General features: G+C 45.5%; 1 protein-coding gene across 1 annotated transcript in view; it reads left to right on the plus strand.

The window, feature by feature from the left end:
- The window catches only part of TMEM132D (transmembrane protein 132D), a 185,772-nt gene that overhangs the window by 55,760 nt on the left and 112,752 nt on the right, over positions 1–17,260 (plus strand). The window contains 1 exon segment of the mRNA XM_005424052.2: positions 15,943–16,086. Coding sequence (XP_005424109.1) covers positions 15,943–16,086 — 144 coding nt within the window.

A 17,260-nucleotide genomic window follows, 5' to 3' on the forward strand; every position in this document is an offset into this window, starting at 1 on the left:
GGGCGCGAGCGGCTCTGGCAGCCCCCGGTGCTGCGGGGGAGGCTGCGGGCTGCCTGGGCTGCTGTGCCTGGCAAGAGGGAGTCATTTCCTCTAATAGGAGCTACAAAGTCTAATTGAGCCCGTAAATGTAACTCCCCCATCACTCTTAAAAGTTAGGTGCAGTAATCATGGATTTTTCAACTGAGCGATGTAAAGTTGAAAATGAGCTGCAAAATGTGTTTAAAAAGCTCTATTTTCTAAGTGATTAGCTCTCACTAAATCTGTGTGGCAGCATGTGATCAGTAACAAGCCTAGCTCTATTAGAATACTCTTATTTATGACTGACCAATATAGACTCAGCTGTCATCACTTCACTCTTACAATCTGTTTTCTAAATAAAATCACAACTTAACCATATGCTTGACAGAATTATGTAGCAGCTTTAGTGTGTTTATTTTTCACTCTGCTGTGTGCATCAGTCCACACTCGGTTTGAAAGTCTGTTCTTTATTGCTGTTGTAAACTCAGCTGGGCCATTCATGCCCCATGGGTATTCAGAGAACAGGCATTCAGTCAGATTTGTCCAATGATGCTGCAGAGGAGGCAGCATTCAAAATCCTTGAGAGGTGCATTGCCCTTCCTTCACAACAATTCTTGTTTAAAGGGTTGAGATTTAGAGAAAATTGTTTGATGTACCTGTCTATTTTTGCCCTCTCTTATTGGCAATCAGTATTCCTTACAGGATGTATCAGAAGCAAGTTGTTCAGATGTTGGGCTTCTCTTTGGTTTGGCCAGCACAAAAACAGGCTGGGTCCCTGTGCCACAATTGTTCAGTCTGTGGAGAATGTTATCAGCTGATTGGGGGAATTAAAACCTGGCCAGCTGCCCTACAGAGCTCAGCAAGCCACCAGTAAATCTTTGTGGTTCCTAGGGGAAGGTGGGCTTGAAGTCAAAACCCAGACATAAACAGAGAGTGAAGACAAATGTACATATTTCAATCCCAATAAATTGGACTTTGGTACATGTCAGAATTGCTCTGTATTCCTTTGGAGCTGAAAACTGCAGCTATTAAGCCAAAAGAAGTGATTGCCTGAAATCCTAACATAGACTGGGGAGAGGGAAATGGTGCTGCAGCCAGGTAGGAAATGGCCCCTCGTGGTGTGCCAGTCACCCACGCACACCTTGCAAGTGGAGCCATCGGGGAGAGCAGCTGGACCCAGCCGGAGCTGATGGGCTTGGCATCCCACTGCAGGCAGTCTGGACTGGGCTTGGGGTTTTTCGTTTTTCTTCCTAGGTCATGGCTGATGCTTTCAGAGTGTGTTCCAGCAGCTGCTGACTTTGCAGCCAGACCCAGGTGATTATGGTGCTGTGTTCTCTCAGCGTTGGAACTGAGTTACAGAGAAGTGTAGGGGGATAGAATATAAGAAACTAAAGGTGGTGTAGAAAGTAATCTTACCCCTAACGAGTTGCAGCTGGGCCAATTATCAAAGATTGGGAGCAGGCCTGACTTTAACAGGCCACAGCTGTACCCCATGGGAAGAAGATGCTATAAAAGAGCAGGGTGGCTGGTTGGGAAGGGAGCTGGAGTCAGTTGGGTGCTCTGTGAAGAAGAAAGAGTCAGTGCTCTGGAGGAGATGCCCACGAGAAACACCAAGAAGGTGTGAAGCTTTTGTGATAAGGAGACAACAGCATGGAACCCCTGCAATAAGATGACAACAGAGGAGGTAAATCTCAGGTGGAGACTGCAGAGCTGGGAGTGGGATTCACATGGGGGAAAGGGCCACGAGCTGATTGCTCTGCTTGGCACAGCCAGCGTTTGCAGGCAGTGAGGAGCTGGATATGCAGGCTTTTCTTCTCAGTACATCAATACATCTTTTAAAATGAGAAATATTTTCAAATATTTCAGTATCATTTAGAGAAATGTATGAATGTGTACCCTGCTGTTTGACAGACACAGCTTGGAAAACGTTACTGACTATAGCACTCTTCTTCAGAGTTAGTCTGCAATATAACCTCAACAACAAATCAGGCTAAGTGGAGCCTGAGTTCATCAAATACAGCACAGCAGCACAAATAAATAGCACACCAGAGATCCTTGGAATCCCCATAACCTTCTACTTCTGCGTCAGAATTAAATTAGTCACATAGCTGTTGTGTTCTGATATTAATACATGGTGGCTTTGAAGTGCAACTCCATTCTAGAGGAGTTCTGCTTAGTGATAGAGAATTTTAAAATAGATTTATAAAAGGAAAGATTAATTTGGTGAAGTGACAATAATTTCAGAATAACAGAATGCTTATCCATAATAAATAGTGCCATCTCCTCTGTTTCTTTGTGTACCCTGAGTACACCCTGCTTTTTATCTTATGCAAATGATGAACTACCTTGCACTGTCAGAAGTTGCACTTATCTTTACCAAGTGCTAATTAGCAACTACATGGCAGAGTCCCATTTTTAATGATCTGGAAACAATGCAGGTGGGGTTGGACACTAGTGATAGAACAGGTCCCTTTCTGTGCTGTGCCAGCTGCAGGCAGCCCAGGGAATCCTTCAGTGAACACAAGAGCTCCTGTGGCTCGGGACAGACAGACCTGCCTGGGACAAGGAACTGAAACAGGGACGGGGCTGTGTGGGGCAGCTGAGCTCAGGGAAAGCAATCATAGCACAGTTTCTGTTTTGTTGAGAGGAGTTTGGGGAGCTGTAGTCCCTTAAGAAAGCTAACAGGTGTGGTGCCTCTCAGGGTTTAAAAATAAAGTTAATTATAAACCTTTAGTTTTGAGAAGATTTATTAAGTTGTTCAGCAGTTTCATGAAAACAAAGTATGTTCTGGAAGTAATATGGCTTATTTTGAGATCTATTATGGATGCTGAAAGTGTTCCCAACCTTGAATAAATCATATCACATATTTTTAACTACCTGTCTAGGAATTCTGAACTGAGAAATAGACATAATAAATAATTTATTGTGCAGACCAGGAGCAAATATGTATATTACACCCTTTGATTTCCAAACACATCTTGCTGAGCAAAGGCACTTGCTTTAAAACAGCTTTGCAATATTCCCCAGTGTCTCCAAATCAGCTTGTGTGCGATGAACCTGAGCTATCCTGAGTGAAATCCAGGGGCAGTTCCCAGCAACAGCAGCGGCAGCTTTCCAACCCAGCACTCTCCTGGTCTGTTCTGCCAGTCCTGGAGCTGATTTTGGGAGGTGCTGCTTTCACATCAGCTCACAGACGTTTGAAGAAGCTCCCATTTGTGTCAATGGCAACAGCCAAAATTTCTGATAGGAATTCTAAGTTAGCCAGAAAGAAATTAATGGACTGAGAAGTTCATCAATCATAAATAAATCTGTCTTTATTGGGTGAATGCTGAGAGGAAAAGACCAGGAAGGAGACAAATGATGATCAAGGACTGGAGACACAAATGAGAATGAGGCTTGCTAATTTCTGAGCAGGGAAGAACGTGCAAAAGTGGGAGTTTTTTGTTTAGGGAAATGGGATTTGGATAGTCCCTGGAAAACGACGAAGGACTGCATTCCAGAACTTGAGGATTGGTATAAAACTGAATAAACCTCATGGGAGCAGGGCTCCCATCTAATCCACGGCTTCTGTGTGCCAGGACAAGGGACCTGCAGGGAGCCAATCTCTGTTTGTGGGCATGGCCTCAGCCAGACCTTTTTGGCATTGCTTTCCCAGCATGGCACAGAGCATTTCTTCTCTCGGTAAATATTTCTTTTCAAGAAGCAGCACAGAAGTGCCCTTTTCCTCAGAGCCTTGCTGGCACCCTGCTTTTTTGATGTCCCTGTCAGTTGCTTGGCATGGCATGGGATATGATCCCAGTTCTCTCTCTCTCCCCCAAAAGTGAGGGATGGTATTGTTACAGGGACGTGGCAGATTGAGGAGAGCAGAGCTCATTTTCCCTCCTCCCTCGGTTCCAGCTGAGGGGCAGCTCTCTGCCTTGATGCCATGAAAGCCCAGCAGGGTCAGGAGGGCAGGGTGAGGTTCCAGGGGCAGAGGCAGGGGTGAGATGTGAGTGCAGGAGTTCCACAGCTCTCAAACGGGCTCCCCGGGCTGAGGAGCTCTCCCTGTCACTGCTGGCTTGGTGAAACCTCATCTGTGACCTTCGGAGGTGCAGGAGCCTGATGGGACTTGCAGCTTCTCTGCTTTCAAAGTGACTTCACAGAACATGAAACTTGTAAGAAGAACATTTAAAGTCTCTTGCTGGAATTAATTCTGATCTGACTTATACCCAATTTCATTCAAATCAGACAGTGCAGATGAGAGCTGGCAATTTGCATAGACACAGTAATTTGGAGAGGGCGTGTAGAAGAGCTTTTTAAAATCCACACGGAGTTCGTGTCCTCAGTCTCTGAGCATGGGTAAAATTGAGGAAATTCTGAATTCTAAGTCCTTTTTTTCCCCTCTGACTCTCTTGTTTGCTCAAGTCCAATTATTCAGAACCAAAATATCCTATTATATCATGGACTAAACAGGCACACTTGGCAGCTGTGTTGGGAAATGAATGAACATTTGAAAATGTGACTCTTACATTGCTGTATTATCATTAGTTTGAGTATGTGCTGCAAATAACATTCTGAAGACTGGGTTTCCTTTTGACTTTGAAAGAGACATATGAATTATTGAGATAATGAGCTAAAATCTTATTTTAAATTGCATTCTGTTACTTTAAATGATATTTTGCTATAAATTTCAGTTTTGTCTAATACTGCATTTAGCCATCTTTGGTTTTCAGCAGGTAATAGTCTCTTGCTCCATCACCACTATCAGCAGTAGCTTCAGTTTTAATTAATTCCCTGTTCTGAGCACATCCCAAGGCAGTGCCATGGCACTGATCAGTCAGTGCATAACCAGATATGATAATGGCTCTGATAAGGAGCAGCACACCCAGTGACCCACTTTGCACATGTCAGTCTAACTCTGCTTCAAGGACAAACCCAAGGAACATCTGACATCAGGTAATTCCCTCCAGCTGCACCCAGGCAGCATTTCCTGGCAGCCCTGCCTGGTGCTGGATTCTCCAGTGCTGCCCATGGCTTCTCCTCCCTTCAGAATGGATTTCCCAGGCAGGTGGAATGAAGTTAATTAGCACAGCCCCTGTGCTGCTGCAGAGCACACACATGAGCAGTGATGGCTCTGTCAGAAACTCAGCTTCCTAGAGGGAAGGTCTTCAAATTAGCCTTCAGGAGGGCCTGTCAGATTTATTTTTTTCTACTTTTCTTTTTCAGTGTGTATCATTTTAGTAATTCTCCTCTAGCAGTCACTCCCAGACTACCCGGCGGATATTTCTGGAAGAGGAAAAATTTCTTTATTTAGCAGAAAACCTTGGGGCTGATTTATTGCCCTGTGTACCTCCAGCCCTGGTGCTGTTGCAGATCACCCTTGGTGGCTCTGCCCCGTGCAGGGGATGGTGCTGGCGTGGCACAGGTGTGCCAGTGTGCCCTTGGCAGCACCATGAGGTGGCAGGAACAGCCTCTCCAAAGGAAGCTGCTCCCACACTTCAGTGACTGCTGGATTTAAGCTGGTTTTCCCCGAATTAGCCCTGTTAGAACAAGTAGCTCTCAAAGATGTTTTCAATATGAGCAAATAGGGATTCCTAAAACACATTAGGGGGGTTTTGTCACTGAGGGCTGAATTACAGGCTTTGCCATGGATTTTATACAATCCTAATGGACTGTAATCCTTGTAATACGACAGGTTTGTGATGGAGGTTACTAAAATATTTATCCCTGGCATCTTTCCTTTTTAATACATTTGTTTTCTCTCTCTTAAGTGAAAGCAATACATTGACAGCAAACTAGAGGTATTTCATCAGTCTCTTAGCAGCAGCCAGCACTAAAGCCAGCCAGAAGGGTTGGGGGTTTTGAATAACATTTATTACACTGTGTTTTCTGTATTTCCTGACAAAGTTCCAAGAGAACCTTTGTAGCCACACAGAGCAGACTGAGGCTTGCTTTTCCAACTTAGAGCAGTCTGTGCTTCCAACACCTTTGTTCCCCCAGCCCACAGTGCACACATTTCACCTTCTGCAGCTCTGCGTTGTCACCTCGGGGTCCCCAGCCCAGCACGCTGATGAAGAATAGATTTAAATCCAGATTTAAACACTCCCCTGGGTTGTCAGTGCCTCCCCAGCCCCTTGCAGGGCCGGTTGTTTTTGTGGCTGGTTTTGCTCTTTGCTGGGAGCCCGTGTGTTCTGTCACCAGCAGTTTGCTGGTGGTGGGGCTGGGATGACAGGGGCTGATGTTTAATTAGTGTCTCTCTAAAGTGCCTCGAGCTGGGGCTGCTGTTCAAAGGCCTCACTGAGCCACCTCTGGTGTGGGCTTGGAACGGGGCTTCAAAGGGAGCTCCCTGGAAGGAATCAGTGTGCAAAACACTGCAAAGTGCTAGTTTCTGTGAGCTGTGGCCTGGATTCTTCATTGCCCTGTTTGTTGATTCATTCTTTGCCTCTCTGTAATTTGGGATTAAAACAGTGATTTTCAGAGCAATGGCCCTGTGTGCACATTTTGTGCAGGAGAAATTCCAGCTCCAGCTGGGAGAATGTTCTTTGTGAAGGAGATGTCTGCCTTTCCTCTGTCTTAAACTCATTAAAAACCCCAAACCCACTCAAACAGTCTGAAACACTAAAGCCCCAGAGCTGGGGCTGTGCTGACAAATCCCCAGCCAGAGCATGGCTCAGAAAGGAGAATTCAGAGGCCTCTGCTGCTACTGGTGTCTCACCTCATTTGGGAAGTGGGGGTTTAATGGGTGACACCTGAAACTCAAATTCCTTGCAGTTTGAAACAACGAGGGGAGAAGCAGTATTTGATAAATTTACAATTTAAGTTACCTTCCTGGGCTCCTTTTCTGCAGTTTTTCTCTCTTTGTTGTGGTTCCTTCAGCCTCATGTTTCATCACTTTCATCCCTTCATCACCCAGCCGTTGTGGGGATGTTTCAGTTGCCTGCTAAAACAGCTTTTATCCTCTAGTGGCTTTTGTCCTACCAGCTGGCAGCCAGGGATACAGCCTTTTTCCTGTCAAAGGCAGCTGTCTAGTGGTCACTTCTTCCTGGAGAATTTTAAAAGTAGCAAATTAAATTAAGAGTGTTAATGTTTTTGGCTACTGGGCTTTTGCTGCAGGAGTAAAAAATGTCAGTCCTTGCCACAAGTAACATCCTGCATGTCTTCTCATTAAAACTTCTAGAACCCTCTATTTTCCGTAGAGCAAATTGGCACCTAAAATTTTGATGCCCTAAATCTGGTGTCCAAGGCTACAAGGCTTTAATACAAAAGAGCAGAAAAATTCATGGGACTTGAATTCTTGCTCAGTCTATGTTTTAAGTTCCCTTATTCTGTTTCATGGTGTTTAACTTGGAGCACTGTGAAGGACAGTGGGGGTTCTCACCCATTTGAATCCTACAGGAGGGTCCTTAGAACAACTGTGCTGGGACAAGAAACCTCTAAGTCCTTCTCATCTTACACGGAGATGCACAAATGGAACAAAGCAGTCCAAGGATATGCATGAAGTGAGGCTGAGAGATGTAGTTACCATTTTTTCAGGATTTACATGTGGAGAGGATTACCAGCTGCCTTTGTGCTCCTGCACAGTAGCTGTTCTTGGAGAGCAATCAACAGGGGGGTTGTGTTACTCCAAGGGGAATCTGCTTGTTTGGATCAGCCAAGCCTTTGAGGGATCTCTTCTGCTTGTTTGGATCAGCCAAGCCTTTTCCTGTGGCTCTTCAACATGAAAGTCATAACCATAGCTGTGCCCTGGCATGCACTGGAGTTAACTGCTGCAGCTGGACACTGACAACACTGCGTGTACCCTGCATTAAGGGCACAGGATAATTTTGAGCAGTGTCATTTTGGTATTAATTGAACTCCCTTCTGCCTCAGTGGCTTCATTGAGCTGTTGGGCTTTGCCTGCAGCAGAACTCCTTGTTGTTATTTAGCAAATGTTGCTTTGGTGGCCACTCGTGCAGATGACAGAAAGGTGGTTACATGTGGCACTATAAGAGCTATAGTGTTCAGCCTGGATTTTATGTGTATAACAAAAATTCCTATTTGAATTACTCAGTGAATATCTATTTTATGCTAACAGCAACTCTTTGGAGCAATGCAGGCTTTTTCCCTCCATTGAAGAATCTGTACCCTTTGTCTGTACAGTTCCTTTCCTTTCTCTTTGCTGTAGCCCTGGTGCTGTAAACCTTAAGTAATGTCATCAGGAATCAGTGGAGTTGCTCCCAGGAGGGAGGAAAGGTCTGTGCAGAAAAGGCTTTTCAGGCTCAGGATTTTTGCAGCAAAGACTGCTCCATGGATTTCTGTCCCTCAGCTGCTGTTCTCTGAACATCTGACATGCATGACATTGAGTGAAGGACACATGGATCTGTGGTTTTAGTTTTGGCCAAGCTAATGTAACGGTCCAGCTGCTGCTCCTGTGTCACCTCCTGCAGGGCGCTGCACGCAGCAATGGATGAGAGAATGCCTGTGAAAGAGAACTAAGCATTCACAGTTCCTGTGATGTCCAGAAGATGATTTTATCTGCAGCTGTGAGAAGTTGCTAGGGAACAGAGCTAACTCATTTTTGCTGATGGCTCTTCGTTAGTGCTGTGGAGCAATGTTCCTTCCTCTCAGCGCTGCTGCGCCTCATTCTGCATGAGGATGTGACTTGGAAATGCCTCAGAACTGTCCTGCTGCTGGAGTCTGAGAGGAACTTCTTAGTAAAGAACATTTTCCAGTTCACTTCCCAGCAGGAGTGCTGGCAGTTCCCAGGTGTCACCATGGAGGGCTGGAAGGGCAGCGTCAGTGTGGGGCCCTGGGAGGAGCACTGGGCTCACAGAGCCTTTGTGGGGTTCAGTCCCTTCAGCAGAGAACAGGAACCTTTTTGGAGGCTCTTGATGTTCTCTGGGGTCGCTGATACATTTGAGGCTCAGTTAGAAACACTTTCTTTAAGATGCACACTCCTTGTCACTGAGCTTCAGGCAGCTGGGGGAGTTGGGGTGGTGGCTGCTTGAGGAGGCCAAATTCCTGTAGTTTTGATTGCTAGCAACATCCCTGCTTTCAAGCCTTGTGAAAGGTCATTGGCCAGGCCATGGCTCTGAAGGAGTACCTGCATCCCTCAAAAACTGCCTTCCTGTGTGACCTCAAAGAGGCGCTGTACCAGGCACCGCTTTCCATGTAAAACCAAAGAGCTGCTGTGACCAACCCCATTGCTGCCTGGTCTATGCAGAGAATATAAAGGTCTGTTCCTATTTCTGCAACTTTTTGCAAGACTCATGGTGCACAATTCACCAGTTGTTTCTGGCTTTTTCTGTGCTCAGTGTTGTCAGCCAATTCAAATGAACCATAAGAATTCCCCCACTTGTTGCTTTCCCACTCAGCAGAAATGTATACATGTACACATGTACATACATGTATACACATGTATATATGTACACAGAAACACAGGGGGAAGGGTCCTACAGCTCTTGGGAAGTGTTCTGTTGTTCTGTTCTCTTTCCTCCTCCATCTGCAGTGGAGGGCTGGGTGATCCATACATCCCGTGGGCTGCAGGGTTCTCTGTCCACCAGCAGCCCCGGTCCCATGCTGCTTGTGCTCTGGTGGTTGTTCCAGAACATGTTTTTCACCTGTGAAGTGGGGCAGATGGCACTTTGTTTTCCCTGCACAGAGTGCCCACTACTGTGCTTTGTTTTTCCTGTCTTTCCTTAAATCTAAGCCTAATTTTAAAAAATTGCTGGTTGCACAAGCTGTGCTGTTAGCAGCTTTGCTGCTGTTTGGCCAGGAATAAAAGGGATGTGCTGCATTGTTTGCTTTCTTACAAGCAATTTAGAAAGATTTCAGACCCTACACATTATTTTTTGCATTTCTTTTGGAAACAGTACTTTGAAGCAGTCCACGGGGCTCCCAACCACTTTATATCAGCAGGCAGCACTGTTTATCTTTGCCTTTCATTTTTGTAAGCAAACACCTTTCTGCACAGCCTTGAATACAGAAAGGATTTGCTGTGCTCTGGCTGCTCGCTGGTGCCCAGAGCTCTGTCCTGCAGGGGAAGGTGCTGGGCAGGGATCTCCTCCTTCCTCCAGCATCCTGACCAGCCCAGAGATGCAGGGAGCAGGAGGGGGCACAGGGTTGTGGGAAACCTGTTCCAGACCTTTGTGTCACGTTGGGAGTCCCAAGATCACTCCTGCTGGGGGCACAGAGTGCCATTCTCAGCTGGAGCGTCTCTGGAGCTCTGCTTCCTGAGCTTCACCCAACTCAGGGTCTTCCTGAACAAAGCCCTAGTTCTGCTCCCACTGAGGATGGGGCCCTTGTTTGGTGAGTAAACAGAGGTCAGAGCTGCAGACTCTGTATTTGTTTCTGCTTTAAATCGATTTGTATGCATCCTTTCCTTTTGGCTCTCCAGAGACTTGAGTGTTTTACATCTTGCAAAACATGTTCTAACAAGGACCTTGTTTGAAAGGCACAGGAATAAAATCTGAATGTGTGCATGTGTGCAGATATCTGCACCTGTGTGCATGCACACAAACTTCAACCACAATAGGCAATTTTTGGCAGCTCATGAGATGCACATTACAGCCAAATCTATTTTATTTAACTCCTGGTATGCACAATTCAGCTTCTGAAGCCTAAATAGTCTTGTGGCCTTTCACTAATTAAATTTCATTATAAATCCACCTGGGCTCTGTTTTTGTAATATCTCCCTTTGAATGGCAGTGGCTTGGTGGCTGTGTGGAATGGGTTTTCCTCCTGAAATGTTAATTAGGTGGCGAATGTGTTATGCTTTGGAAAAGCTGCATTGCAAACCCATAGATAAACAGATTGATTTAATTTTAATCTGCTTTCATGGTGATGCATAATGATAACTGGTTTCTGTCTCACAGGGCTGAAAACCACAGACCTTAATAAGAGTTTGTGGGTATATCATACAGCTTTAAATAGCTTCTGTTGTGCTAGACCGCTCTCCATAAATTATTCCAACTCCATCAGCATCTCAGGGACTCCCCATTCTCTTCTGCTGTGGATTTTCAATCAGTGCAACTATTAGTGTAATCTGAAGAAACTTGGAGGTATCTGCTCTGAAAACAACTGCCAACACTGGTTTGTACATCAAGTATTCAATGGGGAGAGCAGAACTAAATAAAGCCTTGCAGAAGCCAGCTCTGCAGATCAAATCACAGCATCCTACCTTTTATAAGCCGTGCCAAAATTAATTATGGAATTAAAGCCACACATTCAGATGGTTGGTATGAAGTGTCTTACTACATGACCTGGTTTTTGTGATCTCCCTTTCCTGATGAACTGAGAAAGGTGCAATTCACTTCAGCCAGTCCTAGAACAGTTGGTTTAAATGGGCCCTCCTCAAATACAGTTTAATCCATTGAAAGAATTTCAGCTTTAAAGGTTTGTTCCTGATGGGGAAATAGTTTTTGGGTTTAATGGTCTAAATTTCTTCAGGGGTTTGTGGTAGATACAGATCCAGAAAGCCTTTGTATGCTTGGTTTTCATGTGCTCCCAGCAAAGATGCCTTAGGTCTGACAAAGATGGGCTAGTTGTGCCTGTTTTCTCAATGACAGACACGTTTTGTTTTTGACTGATGTTCAAAGAGCCTCTTTCAGGCTCATATTCTGTCCTATATTAGCTTCAGCCATAAAAAGCAATGAAACTGCAGAGGGAGACAAAAGAAGAGTATGACCTCAAAGTGCATAAATTTAGCATCACCCCAATGCAGTACATAAAACTGGAAATGCTGGGAACACAAATTCCAGCCAGCCCTCCTTTTGCTGTGGAATGGTTAATGTGCTCTCATCTACTGAGGGCTTCTCACATGGGAATAGATTTTGGCCCAAGGGTGGTTTTTCAGGGAGACTGGAGAGACAAAGGGCTGGATTACCTCTGGGTTTTGTTTTCACTGTGAATCTTGGCCTCATGCTTCACCCTCTCACGGTTGTTCAGTCGGGTGGGCTCTGTGACATTCCTCATTCCCATTCCAGTGCTGTTCATGAGTTTACCAGCTTCTCTGGCGTTCACAAACCTGCTATCCCATATTGCCTTCAATTCTGGTACTCCAGGGTTTAAAACAAACTCTGTCCTGAAGTAAAGCCAGAACATTTGTTGCTGTTTTCTATTGTTTTGTGTTATTTTTGTGCATTTGAATAGGATTGTTTGAGCACAGAGGCCTCAGGGAGGGGAGGAGGTTGTGTGCAGGCAGTGAAACATCAGGATGTAAATGTCAGTAGAAGTGTTCTGGTATCAAAACGGCCTCATTTAAGCAACATACAGGTCCAGCCTGACCTCAGATCCTGCAGAGATGTCTGCATTTAGTGTAGCACAGCATTAACAGGATCATTCTGCACTTTATACCAGCAAGAGACAGCTCCCAGGGAGCTCTGTGAGTGCATCTACAGCTTAGTCATGCCACAGCTGCTGGCTGGATTTCAGATCCCATGGTGGCACCTGGCCTCACACTACCTGACTGCAAGCATGACATTTAATTCTGGTCTTCAGGAAGGCCCTGAGGAGTCTGCAGCTCCTGCTTGGTGGCTGGAGGGTGGCTGGCTTTGCCCTTCAGCCCCTTGCAGGCTCGGGGAGTACAGACAAGATAAGGTGTTTCCAGCTCCAGGGATTTGTTCTTGGATCCAGAGGGGATGTCACCAAAAGGAGCCACCCATGGCATTGTCCCCAGCAAAAATGGGTTCTGGGCAATGAGAGATGCAGGGCTGGGAATGCCTGCAGGGTTTGAGCAGGGACTGCTCTGCTGCTGACTTACATCAGTGCCTTTGACTCTCCAGTGAGTGAAACCTGACCTGATTCCTTTGTTTCATGGCATGAGGAGCTGTGCTCAGGTCCATTTCTGGTCACATTTTGCTTGTCTTTGGTTCGAAATGGGCGCTGGGGGAAAGCCTGTCCCCACCGCTCGTGCTGCCACCCTGCTGCCCAAGGGAGGGGGATATTGGCAGGGGGAAGGCTGCCATCCTGCACTGCTCTGCTCCCTCCCCATGGCTGGGTTAGGCTCAGGCTCCGGGCAGGAAGAAACGCTCAAGATAAACAGAAATAGAAGCCCCTTCTAGTTATTTCTGAAATGCTTCGGGGAGATGCCGTGACAAGGCAATCTCAGAGGCCACTGTGATGTCTGGTAGGTGCCTAGGAGCTCTGAGAAACGCCCCCTCTGCACACAATTTATCTGCCACCTTCTCCTCGCTGCTGGTGACAAGATGACAACCAGCGGTAGCAGGGTGTTAACAGGCTCCCTTTTCTTTTTCTCCTTTGATGTAGAAAGTAGCTCTCTTTCTCAGAAGGACCATGAAAGGTTCCCACAGATCTTTGCCCCGAGCACTTAGAGTAATGAAAAGCTAACTTCAATGTCACGGGTCTGAAGCATCTTTATTTAGAGCTCTTTAGGGCTCGGATTGCCTGTTTATTTGTGCTGTGTGTGAAAAGGGGGTGATACTTGTGTGCTCTTTAGGGCTCGGACTGCCTGTTTATTTGTGCTGTGTGTGAAAGGGGGGTGATACTTGTGTGCTGTGAGCAGGGCACTGCCAGAGTGAGATGGGGAGGGGAACCCAGCCTGGGCAGGCTGTCTGTGCCCATCCCATCCCATCCTTTGCAGGCTGTCTGTGCCCATCCCATCCCAGCCTGGCAGGATGTCTGTGCCCATCCTGGCAGGGTGTCCATGTGCAGGAGCGACACGGGCTGAAAGCAGAGCCCTAATGGTTGTAAACTGCAGAGACTGGAGGTGCTAAAGCAGCCTCTGTGATAAATGAGGGAGGATGCTGCCTGCATTTTAATTGCAGTTGCAGCCTCTTCCATCACTAGAGTAAACAGAGTGTTCAGTGGGTCAGGGATAGAATTGGGAATCACTATCTTTATGCACTTAGGTAATGCATTTCCTTGATTTCAGTTGTGATGTATTGATTCTGGGAGTTCCTTCTGTGCTTTTCTTTGCTTCTCCCTTCCCTTGATTTGTACCCTGTCAGCATTGACGAGTTTTTAGGGATGTGGACTCCCAGGGGCTTTGTTTGCCATGATTGATTTGGTGCAAGGGGTGAGCTGCTCAGGAGCCTGGGTAACTGATGTGAGCAGTGATCCAGAGGTAAATAACAGCCAGGAAGGTGGTTAGCTGGATGGGCTCCTTGTTTGAAAAGAAACAGCGGCCCCAAACCAGCCACAACTCAAACGTTTATGGCCTTCCTTTCCTCCTCTCCACCGAGCAGACTCTGCCCAAAGTGAAGTGATGGGCACAAAACACTCCAAGCACTCCTGCTGCAGCCCAGCCTGGGTGTTTTCAGCAAAATGGCAGTGTGTTGGCAGCAGGAGCTCCAGGGTGTGTGAATGAGGCGGAGCAGGAAGGCAGGACCAGCTGCCAGTCCCTAGGAGTGGCTGAAGACACGTGCTGAGAAACGTTTCACGCAGGTTGTGTGGCCTCTTTGTACCTCCCTCTCTGAGACATCAGGAATGGAGTTTAATTTCCACTCTGCTCTGACCACTGATCTCTTGTCCTGAGGGATGTCTGCTCTAGCAGCAGTGGCTGCACCTGCTTAAAATTCATTTTGTCAAATTAGCATAGGAGAACTTGCACAGAAATTGGCAGCCTCCTTGTGTTTATTCTTCCAGATGTGCTAAGGAAATTGCAGCCACTGCTATTGAGTTAGTGCTGGAAGAAAGGAGATTTAATCCTTTTTCTTCAAGACAGTTGAAGGAATCCTTTGGCTTTTTATTCTCAAAACATCTGTGTGGATCTTGTCCTTCAAAGATTTCCTGAGCAATTTCGTGCGGGGGCAGAGCTGACAGTGCTGTTTGCTGCTGTTTGCTGCTCTGCTGGCAGCAGCTGCTCAGACAAAAACCTCACGTACCTTTTGGGGTTTCTGCCCAGAACTGAGAACTTGCCATGGCACTGAATGCATTTCGTGTATGAGATTTTTAGCAAATATAATTAAACTGTCATTTCCTGACACCTCATGAGGCTTGACCACGATGGACTTCTTGTAAACACGTTCAGGAACCAGAAGTTACCAGCACCAGGGACTCCTCGTTCAGTAATTTGGCCAACATTATATTTATACCTGAGGGGTAATTCAGTACTGCCCTGAGGTACAAATTTTGGAAAAGAGAGAGGCAGAATTAAAGAATGCCACACCTAACGAGAGGAATTGAAACCGATATCTGAAAGTGCATCTCTCTCCATATAAAGTCCCTCTTCTCCACTTGCAGTTAATAACTTTTCATTCTGCTTGTTCTTTCACCATGCAACCCCAGTATTATGCTAGCACTGAGAACAAGTACCTCTCCATAGGAGCCAGCCCCGTTTGCCATCTGGCTTTTCCTGTTGTTGAACCTCTCATACCTGGAACCAGAGCTCCAGAGAAATCAGTTGCTTTAGGAAAAACAAGAATTTTTAAAATAAGTATTTTTAAGTTCAGAGCTGACAGGACAATTAAACCCAACAGTATTAAAATAAAATGTTGTGGACCCAAAAAGATGATGAAAATAAGAGCAAAGATAAGGATTCCCATTTTAGAGTAATCCAGAGAGGGAGAAAAGGGGTAGATTTTGCTTGTAATAAGGTTTAGCAATGGCTCTTCACTCCAGCACCCAACTCCCTTCTTTTTCCACCAAATCTGGTGCTTGCTGTGCCAATACAATACCTTGCAGCCAGGAGAGAGCCCCAACGTGCCCAGTGGTGCCCAGAGTGTGGGTAAGGGAAGAGCAGGAGCGAGGAGCCTGCTCCAGAGCACACCCACCCATCAATCCAGCTGCAATTACCATCAGTTCCATCAGATTCTGTCTTGATACAATTTCTTCACAATATGAAAGTCTTAATGAATTCTCTCGTCTCCTTTGCTTGTCCTGCCGTTGAACTCTTAATGAGTGGTGGCATTTTGTGTGGGGCAGTAATGAGAACATGATGATGAAATAAGGAATAGATTGAGCTGGCATTTCCTGTCTGATTGGTGCAATATCTTCTTGTTTTCCCAGGGCCAAGGTGAAGAGAGGTGTGAACGTTTTCAGTGTGAGAGCCAGCAGCCCCTACCTGTGGGACATCAGGGAGAGCGTGGATTACACTGGCAAATATGCACCAGCTGTGGTTGTGTGCCAGAGGAAATCTGCTGCTGAGAACAAGTAGGTCATGGCTGCTTTCAATACATTTTAATGATTTTAATACGTTTTCCTATGGTGCATGAGGAAATGCTTTTGGAAAAGCTGTGATTGTCTTTGTTTTGTACTCATTGCTCGATCCACCACACAAATGCTACTCAGTCCTAGTGCTCAAAGGAAGTGAAAACTAACAGAAAATACTGTTGTCACAAATTATTTGGAGGAACTTGGTTCATATCTTTGAGTTTGATTGTGTCTAGTTTAATTTTTTTCAGATTATCTTCATATGGCTGTTTGTGGTGGATTTTTTTGGTTTGGTTTATTAATTTTGCTTGGAGTTTTCTTGATGGATTGGGTCCCTTTCTTTCTTTGTTGGGTTGTTTTTGTTTTGGTCATTTGTGACTGTATGGTAATCATGTTGAGGGTGAGATTTATATGAATTTTTGATCTGTAGAAGGAAATAGATTTTCTGTTTTCCATTCCCATTCTGGAACATTGATGTGTCAAAAAATGCCTTCATCTGGCAGGTGGATGTTCCTTTTTTAATCACAACTCTTTGGTTTAATGAATACATTTTTATAGAATGTGCTGCTTCTTGTTCATTGCTTCTGGAGCTGCAAGTGCACTGTATAAGGACCAGACTGCCTTTGTTTGTGGTTGGCATTGCTGATAGAAAACTTCCCCATTACGTGTGTGATTCACGTGTGAAATGTTACAGAATCTAATAGGGTTTGGGAATTTATTACATGGTTTATGATATGTAAGTAAATACCTTCTGAACATAATAATTAGGAAGTTTCATCTCCTTGCAATCTGCGTGTATGGAAAAAAAGAGGAAGGGAAGAACTTCCCATTGTAATCACTTTCTGCTTATAATAGCTCAGATTCTACACTGTTCCTTTGCTATAGATGCTGAATTTTCCTCATCTAAAGCATATACTGTCATGTATCTGGCTGAAGGGCATTGGGCAAAGCAGAAATGTGTGTGTATGCCAAGGTGGGAGCTTCCTGTGCTGGGCACAGTCTGTCAGATTCCTTAAAATCCCTCTTCAAACCTGCTGGAGGAAAGGATAAATATTTTCATTGACAGAAATGGGCATTGGATCAAAGTCAGAGATTATTTCAGCTTTGAGTTTTCCATCACACTTTATCTTGTTGGGCCCATAGAGAACATTTGCCTGATTTCTGTTCCTCAGCA

Source organism: Geospiza fortis, unplaced genomic scaffold (genome assembly GCF_000277835.1).
Source record: "Geospiza fortis unplaced genomic scaffold, GeoFor_1.0 scaffold145, whole genome shotgun sequence".
Lineage (NCBI taxonomy): Eukaryota > Metazoa > Chordata > Aves > Passeriformes > Thraupidae > Geospiza > Geospiza fortis.